At 37.5% G+C, this 11,155-nt stretch overlaps 1 protein-coding gene and 1 long non-coding RNA gene across 4 annotated transcripts; both read left to right on the forward strand.

The window, feature by feature from the left end:
* The first annotated feature begins 2,073 nt into the window (after positions 1 to 2,073).
* On the forward strand, positions 2,074 to 5,013 carry LOC112192221. Of its 3 annotated transcripts, none has more exons than XR_005808393.1 (4): positions 2,074 to 2,908; positions 3,026 to 3,204; positions 4,028 to 4,133; positions 4,648 to 5,013. It is a non-coding gene; the product is annotated as an uncharacterized LOC112192221 (long non-coding RNA). The 3 variants fall into 3 exon arrangements; XR_005808394.1 differs by having other exon boundaries at positions 2,078 to 2,908; positions 3,164 to 3,204; XR_002933425.2 differs by having other exon boundaries at positions 2,085 to 2,391; positions 3,164 to 3,204.
* Positions 5,014 to 7,279: 2,266 nt separating this feature from the next.
* LOC121052294 (receptor-like protein 33) lies at positions 7,280 to 10,387 on the forward strand. The gene has a single exon (XM_040517008.1). The coding sequence runs from the start codon at positions 7,280 to 7,282 to the stop codon at positions 10,385 to 10,387; it is 3,108 nt and encodes a 1,035-aa protein (XP_040372942.1).
* The last annotated feature ends 768 nt before the right edge of the window (positions 10,388 to 11,155 follow it).

Raw genomic sequence — 11,155 nt, forward strand, 5'->3', positions numbered from 1 at the left:
GAGCCTTACTATTTGACAATGTAAATTGTGGTTACTTAAGAGGCTTCCAAATCTAATTTATAGTCTTTTCTTATAAAATAAAAAAATAAAAATAAAAAGACAACACAACGATTTTCTCTTGAGTTTGATTTTCTAATGGATTAACCTTTCAAGATAACCTAATATGTGTGTGTGTGTGTATAAACTTGTGTGTGTAAACCATAATTAATTAAGTTGTAGCCTTGAAGAAGAAGAAACACAGCTGGCGGGTCCAGATGGATCTAGCGAATGCGTTTTCTTTTGTAGACGTTGTATAGAATACCTAAAGGGTCTTTTGGGAGCCTTTTTTTTTTTGGGTCAATATATGCTCACTCAAATTTATTTGGTTCTAGTTGGACCTCCAAATTTGCTATGTGGACCTCCAAATTTGCTATGTGGACCTCCCATACTTAATACATCTCTAATCTACTTTTTAAAATACTTGAAAAACTAAGTAGACCTCTTTATTTATACCAAAATTCCCTTGAACATGAGATACAACAATCTGTTACTCTACTTTTTATCTGTATCTTCAACCATGAGAAGAAGAATGAATCAAAATCACATGATATTGCTTTCTCATGAGTAGGTCTCTCCTCCACCAAAATTAATCAGAGGTTTGGTTCTCGATCTTAATATGTTGCTGGAATCCCTTTGAATTTGCTAAAAGAAGGATTTCAAGGGTTTTGGGTTGGAAGATTGAATAACAACTATATCATAATATTCAATGAATTTAGTTTAAGAAAAATCCAGATCAGATTGATGAATTTACTTTTGTATTGAGTGATAATTATTATTTTACTTAATTGTTTTATGTAAATCATAAACTATATAGGCAATATATGGAAATTCTGGCAAAAAAAATTAATTCAATGTTATATTTGGGGAGGTAAGAAGAGTATTTTTAAAAATTTTTTTTTTTTCATTTTCTCTCTTTGTCCTTATTTGTTTTTTCATATGACATGACAAAGTCTGTTAATAATTAAAAAAACTTGGAGGTCCAAATATCAAATTTGGAGGTCCAACTAGAAGCACCCAATTTATTTTATTTTTCAGAAGATAATTGTTTTATACATTGTCTTTAGCCTAGATGAAAGCTGGAAGACTATAATAGAGTTTAAAATCATAAATATGCAACTAGCTAGCTAGTTTGTGTCTTCAATTTTTGTGTTTCATTCAGTTAAATCATAACTTTCACACTACTTCATTCTGATCTGTATAATATTTCACTCGTTAGTTCATAAGTGATGTTTATATGTGTCTGTTGTAAATCGATTAGGCAAATCTATCTCAGCTGCCATTTCAATACGATTACGTTCACCTTCAATGTGCTAGAGTAGTATTTACATGCACACATTAGCTTATCGCACTCATCCTCCAACCCCAAAACTAAAGCCTTCTTATTGAAACACAAGGGGAGAGGAAGGGTTTTATACACTATGATCCCTAAGATGCGCCACGTCAAAGCAGAGTGAACGGGTGACCAACATCTTTGTGCCCACAAGTACTGCATAAGTGAAGCGAGGAAAAAATAGCCTAGGCTTATCATCCCCGGCCGGCAGAGTCGGAAGAGCAGCCCGTACCTCGGCAGATTCCAAGGAATAGTTTAGTCCATCTCCGATTCTTCTCCAGCAAAAGACTAGGCTGGGCTTGGATTCGACACTTGGATCAGTCTAGCTCCAAAACGTTGGTTGGTGTAAGGTAAGTCTGTTCATCTTACTCAGCATCTTAGTCTTCAGTTGTTTCCAATTTGGTTGCAAAATGTGGCAGTGAGTAATGCATTGGTTAGTTTGGTTTTCTTTCACCACTATCGTAAGTTGTATCAGCATTGGCTCATTCTTTACTTCAGAAAGGCTCTCATGGTTTTCCGTAGAACTAGATCTGTTCAGTGGCCAACATTATCTTGACCACTGAAGGTTGGTCGACTTATGGTTGACTTTGCTTCAATTCCTGTTTGGAACTATTAGCTGCTCCGCCTCCGTATCTTGGTGACTTGGTTACCATATAATTGGTGTATCTCTATATACAAGGCGAGGAGGCCTTTACAGTTCATTATTTGGTCAAATTTTTGAACATCCGATATTGCCCTTGATATTTCCCACGATTTACAGAGTAACCGAAAGGGGACTGACGGTTCTGGCTTTTGCCGCACAGAGAAAACTACTTCTGTCTTTTAATTCGAGGCAGAGGAAAGGGTTTAGAGCGGTAGGGTTGAATAATTCTGGGTCTTCGGTATTGGAGATTGATGATTAGGGTTCTTCTTGATGGGAGAGATTATTAGGTGAAAGAGTGATTGAGGAGCAAGAAAATGCGAAAACCTTTCAAGGATTCGCTTAAGGCGCTTGAAGCTGATATTCAGTTTGCCAATACTTCGTAACTCTTTTAATCTTTTCTTTTGCTCAATCTTCATCCATAGTTCATTTCTGTCTGTTGATTACATGGAATTATTCCGGGTCATACCAAAGTTCGCTTATTTGTCATGATTTTGATGGAAATTGGTAATCTTGGGAATTTGATCTGTCTAGTTTTGCTTTCGTAATTTTAGTTTGCTGTATCTTTCATGCAAGATTAGCTTTATAGTTTGTACAGGTTGAACATCTGGGTAATTGTGTAGATGATTCTGCTCTAAACCCACAATTCACAATTGCTTATGAATTGTATGCTGAATTCTATAAAGGAGTGAAAAGTTGATTTGTGCTGATAGAAGAGAGTATTAGAAGGGTTTTGAGGAATTGAGCTTACTTCAGCCACAGACAAACATGATAAGATTTTGTATTAGAATTCATATCATATTACAATCTCACTAAAAGTATCCTATTTCAATTACAATATGAAACAGAAATCTATTCAGAAGCCAAAATCAGAACAGTCATCTGCAGTCCGATGTGTGGTAATTTTCTTTTAGTTCTTTCTAATAGTTTTTTCCAAGTGCTGTGGAAGTTAACTACGACTAAAGTGATCCATGGAATTTGAACCGTTAATCACTTAATGTTTGTTGGGGTTGTAGGCCGTCCATTTGTTGTATATATGTTGATTCATGACTTGGTAATTACTCAAGAAGTGTGATAACTGGGGTAAGGTGAACATATATATAAAATCAGAAAGCTAGCTTACTAATTATGTTTTTGTTTTTCATGTTTGTTAGATTTGAAAAGTTTAGACTTCAACGATGCTCCATTTTACCAGGTTGGGATCTGAAACCATGAGTCCTCACGTGTTTCTTCATGTTTATGCTTTCAAATGTAGAGATCTGAAACCACACGTCCTTTTTTTGTTGAGTCACACAGAACTTCCCTTTTGACTGATCTACAATGTTTTGACCTGAATGAGTAGTTCTTTTTGTAGGCAGTGGAGGGAAAAAAAAAGAAAAAGATATGATTTTCTGTTTCCAGATTCATAGCAGATGTTCTGTTGGATTTTGCATCGATTGTATATTTTGTTCACTGTTGTGAAACTATATGGCTGTTGCATGATCTTAGTTTTGAGAATTTGTGTTTGAAATAAGTGGTACAGTTAACTATCTCTTATATAGAGGAAAGCGTTTTCATATCCATTACAGAATTTTGATGAATGAATGACATGAGTCTTTGGATAACAGAACCATTAAAAACTTTAGCATAATGTCATTCTCCTAGAACACTATATAGAGGAAAAATATTAAACACTTTGAATCATATAGGTCTGAATCAATAGAGTCAAAGATTCTTATCATTCTTATCATATATACCTGCTAAGATAGAAGAGAATCTATCTAGAAATTTAATCTGATCAGTTACTTTAATACTGTCAAGAAATATAATTTTATATATTTTTTGTTAAAGAATACATGGAAATAGGCAACTGCTGACAATACAAAGAAAATACTTTCCGTTACTATGATTGAACTCATGGAAATACAATTGCTTAAAGAAACTACTTTTGAGTTTCTTGAATTTTGCCCCAATTAACTTTTGCTGCACTTTTGCAAATTGGGTCAAGCTGTTTAAATTTTTTGATTGATTATTCGCAGGTACCAGCTCTGGAGCACAATGTAAAGATACAAAAATGTACTAGCAGTGGCTCTTTATGTGCGAAACTGGAATGTGCTAACAGCAGCCATTCAATTGCTGATTAAGGTACTTTTGTCAATATTAATAAGTCTGAAAGATTGGGGAAAGAGGTTCCACTGAGTAAAGCTTTGATTTGGGGAGGTAGGGGTAAGAGGAAAATGAAAAATGTAATGAGAAGCAAGGCAAGAAGCAGCTCCTTATTTGAGAAATTGTTGCGAATTCTGACTGTTGTATAAGTAGTTGAGTAATTCTGACTGTTGTGCCTTTAACCATATGAAAAAGATGGACAATATAAAATAATCATGATAATTAAAACAAAAGTTAATCACACACGTGAGCAATGCACTTCCGCACGCGCGTAAGCGCGTGTAGGAAGGCTAGTATGCTCATTAACTTGACAACTGTTTGGGATATCACCTGCATTTTGATTTTAATAGCTTAAGAAGACTTGCTAGAATAAAGTCTTATTAAGCAGCATGATTGCTGCATTGTTATTATTGTCTTAGTAATAGCTTCACGTGTTTATGGTACTGGCCAATTTTCAAGTGATCAGCATCTAATGAGTTTTAATTCTCTGCAGGCTGATTTATGCGGGCAAGCAGCTTGGAGATGACAAAACTGCTAAAGACTACAACATTGAGGGTGGCTCTGTCCTTCATTTAGTGCTTACACTACGTGGTGGTAGTCTATAAATTGTATCGTAGTATTGTATCTATTGATGCTCAGGCAAACTCTTTTGTGAAGGCTTTATCGAGTCTTCATACTCCAAAACATTTGAGTTGCATGACAAGTGGGTTACTTTGGACATAAGTATTGGTGTTACATATTGCACTTTACCTTTCTGCTCTATTATGTTCGCTGTAATGCTCTGGTGCTTTTACTTTATACAAGCTTAGCTTCACTTGGGCAACAAATTTTTATCAATCCTGATTACAATTGTTTTCTGCTTGTGGATATTCTATAAAACTTGGTAACATGTACTCCATATGCTACTTGTGTGTCTGGAAATTGGATGAAGTATATCAAATTTCTCGAAGTTATTTGATAATTCTACGTAGTGTATCTATCTAAGAATGGAACTGTTATCATACTTGAAAAATCAATCTACACTCTTTCCAAACCGGCTGTTTAGAGTTGAAAGCGTGTGATTCAGAATTCACATTCTCAGAAATGGTAAACTGAAATGATTCCGCAATGGAATTATAACAGTATAGTAATCTGGGCGATTGAAGTCACAGATCTGTTGTTAACTTTTGGTTAATAACGATCTAAAGTTGGCCTAGATGAGGTTACAACTTGGCACAAGACAGAACATGTTATTTAAGAATGGTGAGAATGATCGTAGATGGTAGCACAGAGAGCAAATATAACATTCATTATATCAAATTAGAAATTGGAAATTTAAATCGACTGCTCGTCTGCTCATGGTCATTTTCAGAAATAGACTTAATAGAGCTGAACTTTTATTTGGAAAAGTTGGTCATGCTCTCTCACACAAGCAGCAGACATTTTTAACAGCATTTGCAATTTGCATCTCTGTACAACACATTATATTACAAGCTTTGCATTTTTTTCTTCAGGCACAGAAATCTTCCAGCTTTGGAACTAATCCTTCTTGAAACCCAGAAATTCAGCTTTGGAACTATCAGGACCACTGACCACGTTGAGTGCGACTTGTCCCCTTTTTCCTTCCACCCAGTTTTCCAGCTGGTTGCAGAAAGATAGGAAAGACATCCAAGTCAAGCTTGGGTGTACAGACTTCTACACAAGTGTCATCGTTAACCTTGTCAATCTCATAACCCAGAAGAGTAGGGTCATTGTGTCTGAAGTATTGCCAAAGCCAGAAGACTTCAAAGTCAATCCAACTACAAATCTCACAAATCTGAATGCGATACCAATCAGAACTCAATGTACTGAAACACTTGATGGAACCTCAAAGCACGCATCTACTTTCATTGCGTCTTATTTTTCCTGGTAATTACAGAGAGATAGGAGAAGACTTGAAAGTCAAGCCAATCCCAGATTATCTCATGGGGGCATACTTTCCCCCCCCCCCCCAATTCCAAGTACCTTCTAAAAGCCACCACAACCATCAACACCTAGTTAAAGCCCTCACTGCATTTGTGCTTGTGTCTAAAAATTTGTTAAAAGAAATGACAATTTTTTACCTCCATCTCTTCCTTTTGCTAATGGTTGAAGAGTGAATATCCCACATCAAGAAAATGACAAAATAAAAATATAACTTACAAGTGGATGACGTATTCCTAGTTGTACTGAATCCAACACCTAATAGAGACAATATCGGTGCGGTAGTAAGCCACGTACCACGATTCTTGTTGTTTTGCAGTAATCATTGCTTGTGTTACTAACTCGTTCCTGCAGTTCACAGCAAGTGTATTGAAGCCCAGCAACAATCACTGTTCCATTTCAAGAAAAGTCTCATATTAGATTCTTCTTCATTCTGCAAGCTCATAACTTGGAATTCGAGCAGTCGGTACTGTTGCTGTTCTTTATGGGTAAGTTGCCCCTGAGTTATCAAATGTTCTTATTAGCTAGTAAATTCTCAACATACTAAATAACTGAAAAGAAGGAACGTTCTTATTACCTTTGAGCTTTCATCCACCAGCTTAATTAGCTCTGTATTATTCTGTAGGGCTGAAACTTCTGTCACTTTCAGACTCATTCCAGTCTTCCTCACATTCCCAACCATTCCCAAGTCCTGAATCGCCCACTTGCTGTGCAATAATAATATCCAAGGAAGAAACTCCAAACTCATGGAGGCTTTCTCCATTTCCTGCTATATACGACTGCCAGACTGAGACAGTCACAACCAAGTCTTCCGAATACGCCAAAAATACACCAGATTAAGGCAATTTCTCCAGACTGTGACGTCTATTATTGATTTGAATGCATTGACTCATTCATTCTCAAATACACCACAAAAAACTATGAAGAAAATAAATTGTTACAATTGCAGCTATCAAAATAATTGATCATGAGAAAAACCCCTTTCCCAGCGTCTCGTTTTTCTTGGAAGTTGCCCATCGATAGAGATGAAGGACTTCGAAGTCAAGCCTGACACAGATATTATGGACGCATTTTCCAATTCCATGACCTATTAAAAGCCACCACCAGTCCACAACCATTACCAGTTCCCAATTATCACTTTCCCACAGTACATTTGTGCCTGCGTCTAAACCTTTGCTTAAAACATGCTCACTCTGTTCCTCCATTTCTTCCTTTTCTTATTCACAACCACTGTTTCTAACCTCATCCCCGCATTTCACAGAAACTGCATTGAAGCCCAGCAACAATCATTGCTCCATTTCAAGAAAAGTCTTGAATTTGATTCTTCCGAATCCTCCAAGCTTATCACATGGAATTCGAGTACCGAGTGCTGTTCTTGGCTCGGTGTAACTTGCAGCACTTATGGGCGTGTTGTCGGACTTGACCTCAGCAGCGAGTCTTTCTCATGCAGCATTGACAATTCCAGCAGTCTCTTCCAACTTCAACATCTTCAGAGCCTCAATTTCGCCGATAACGACTTCAATCGTTCTTCAATTCCATCTGCAATCGGAAAGCTTACAGAGTTGAGGTATTTGAATTTAAGTGGAGCTGAATTTACTGGGCAAATTCCCATTGAGGTTGCACACTTGAAGAGGTTGAAGGTTCTTGATCTCTCTAGAAATGGTGAGGAGTTAAAACTTGGGAAGCGGAATTTAGGCACTTTAATCCAGAACCTTACAGAGCTTTCCGATCTTAGTCTTGATGGTGTAAACCTATCAGCTGAGGGATCTCTATGGAGCCAAACCATATCATCTTCACTTCCAAAGCTGAGTGTGTTGAGCTTGTACAATTGTGATCTTTCAGGCCCTATTCATGAATCATTTTCCAGGCTTGATTCTCTATCCACGTTAATATTGGATGGAAACAACATCTCTGGTCCTGTTCCAAAATTCTTTGCCAATTTTTCAAGCTTGATTTCCTTGAGTCTCAGTGATTGTAACTTCTATGGAGCATTTCCCAAAGAGATATTCCAGATACCTTCACTACAGTCTGTTGACCTAAAAGCTAATTTAGAGCTTCGTGGTTCCTTACCGGAGTTTCCAAAGAATGGATCTCTCGAATCCCTAGTTCTATCCGGGACTAAGTTCTCAGGAGTCTTGCCGGACTCTATTGGCAACCTTAAAATGCTGTCTGAATTGGATCTTAGAGAATGCAATTTCACAGGAGCAGTTCCAAAGTCATTGGCCAACCTAACACAATTGGGGCATTTGTACTTGTCATCCAACAAGTTTTCTAGTCCGATTAATTCTATTCAATGGGACAAACTCATCAAGCTTGTGGATCTCGACTTGTCCGACAATCTACTCTACGGGAGTATTCCATTGTCTCCCTTCTCAATTCCCTTGCTGCAGAGTTTAGATCTTTCTGGAAATAACTTCTCTGGTCAGTTGCTTGAATTTTCTAATGTCTCTTCGTCCTCGCTATTCTCTCTTGATTTGAGTAGCAACAATTTGGAAGGATCCATACCTGTGTCTATCCTTAATCTTCCAGAGCTTGATATCATTAATCTTTCTTCAAACAACTTGAGTGGTTTTCCTTTTTATGGCCTTCCGGAGTCGAGAGATCTTTCTTCTCTTGATCTATCCTTCAATAGCTTGTTGTTCAATCATAATGGTACCAACTCATCACCGCCCTCCCTCCTTCAGTCTAAGTACTTGAATTTGGCTTCTAACAAGTTGAAAACATTCCCAAATTTCTTGAAAAATCAATCTTCTTTAACCGTATTGGACCTTTCAGACAACCAGATTCCAGGCCAGATACCCAATTGGATTTGGGAGCTTCGTCTCCAAGTTCTAAATCTATGTTGTAACAAGTTCGTAAGTCTACAAGCTCCTTTACTTGGTTCTACTTACCAACTGATGAGGCTTGATCTTCACTCAAACCAGATTCAGGGACAAATACCATTGTTTCTAAGTGGTGAATATTTGGATTACTCAACAAATAATTTCAGCTCTAGTATGCCAACTGACATTGGTGATTTCATTCCTTCCACGACCTACCTTTCTCTTTCAAGCAGTAACTTGTATGGGGAAATTCCAAAGTCAATATGCAATGTAAGTGGTGCAGCTCTTGATCTCTCTAATAACTCTTTGAGTGGAACCATTCCCCAATGCTTGACTCAGACTATTCTTTCTGTTGTTGATTTGAGGAGAAACAACCTTACTGGATCTATCCCCGATAATTTTCTTGAAGGTTGTCTGTTCGAAACTCTAGCTCTGGGCAGAAATCAGATACAAGGTCAATTTCCAAAATCTCTAGCCAATTGTTCAAGGTTAGAGGTTTTAGACCTTGGAATCAATCAAATAACAGATGCCTTTCCTTGCCCGTTGAAGAACATATCCCCCTTGAGTGTCCTTATGTTGCGATCCAACAAATTTTATGGACCTATTGGATGTCCCGGGACCAAAGGCACCTGGCCGAATCTTCAAATCATAGATTTAGCTCATAACAGTTTCAATGGTGAAATACCAAGTACATCATTGGCAACATGGCAGGCAATGATGGTTAATAAAGATGGTTTGGAAACTTACCTTAGCTATGATTATGATGATAAATATGGCGCTTTTGATTACGGGGATACAATAACAACCACCATCAAAGGTTTGGAGTTGGATCTGATAAAGATTCTACCTATCTTCACCTTGATTGATTTCTCTTCCAACAATTTTAGCGGATCAATACCCAAGGAAATAGGCGAACTGAGATCATTATATGTCCTCAATCTGTCAAGTAATGCTTTCACAGGGGAAATCCCATCATCCTTTGGTAACATGAGAAGCATAGAGTCCTTAGACCTCTCACAGAACCACCTGAGCGGCCAAATTCCACCGCAGCTTGCAAATCTGATTTTCCTTTCGTACTTGAATGTCTCATATAATCAACTGACAGGAAGGATCCCAACCAGCACTCAGTTTTCGACATTTCCAAATAACTCCTTCAAGGGTAACAAAGGATTATGGGGGCCTCCTCTGACATCGGATGCAGTAATCGTATCGCCACCTCTGACATTAAATGGAAGCTCAAGTAATCTGAATTCTGGAGATGAGATTGATTGGAATGTTATTAGTGCTGAAATTGGTTTTACATGTGGGTTTGGAATTGCCGTCGGGTCACTTTTGTTTTGCAAGAGATGGAGGAAATGGTATTACAGAGCTATGTTTAAAATCCTGTTCAAGATATTCCCTCAGTTGGAACACAGATTTGGTAATCACAGAAGGCATGTTTACATAAATCAAAGGTATTGGAGCCGTTGAAATGGTTAGCAGACCAAGCACGCAGCTCAACTCCATTGTGCTGGAGACTCCCCTGGTGTTTTTCCTCTGTATTTTCATCACATGATTATAATGTAATTGTTTTTTTTCTTTTGTCGTAATGCTTTTTTTTTTTTTTTTTTGGGTCTGGTGTTGTAATCTATGTTGTAATCGTTCTTGCAATGTAATCGCTTTACGTTTTTAACATTTATGAAATATTGTGTAGTGTGAGCAGGTAATTGCTCTGTTTTGTGATATGGTGATTGTTTTCAAATACCCTACCATCCGTACAAGGTTAGTGCCAATTCTAGTGAAAACACTGGAAAGCAGCAGGCCCAAAAGGCCCGTCGTTGTACATAAGAAATACCACTCAGCAATTGCTAATCGACATAAGAAATCAACCCTCTCTCTGCACTTGCTCTCTCATCTTGGTTCCGTATCTCTAGTACGCATCTTTTCTGTCTCTCATGTTGGTTCGATTTTGTTTTCAGTGTTTGTTTTTGAGTTGGTTCTGTATTTGTTTTGGAAAACTTGGCACTTCAAATTGGAGCATAAAAAGGCTTAAATCTTGTTTGCTGAGGGCTAAGAAATCTGAAGCTAATTGCCTATCTCTCTCTTACTTCAAATTTCCTATGTTGGGTTTGGTATTTCTGATGGGTATGTGATTTCTGGGCCATTCGATATTCTATGTATTTGAAAATTGAATTAGTTAGATCAAGAATTGATGAGTGATGTTGGTTCTTGTCAGGCCAGATTTAGTGCCAGTGTTAA

This window comes from Rosa chinensis, chromosome 3, assembly GCF_002994745.2.
Source record: "Rosa chinensis cultivar Old Blush chromosome 3, RchiOBHm-V2, whole genome shotgun sequence".
Taxonomy (NCBI): Eukaryota; Viridiplantae; Streptophyta; class Magnoliopsida; order Rosales; family Rosaceae; genus Rosa; species Rosa chinensis.

Bases quoted from the DNA above. Each gene is read 5' to 3' on its own strand.
- LOC121052294 (XM_040517008.1), top strand. From the start codon at position 7,280: ATGCTCACTCTGTTCCTCCATTTCTTCCTTTTCTTATTCACAACCACT.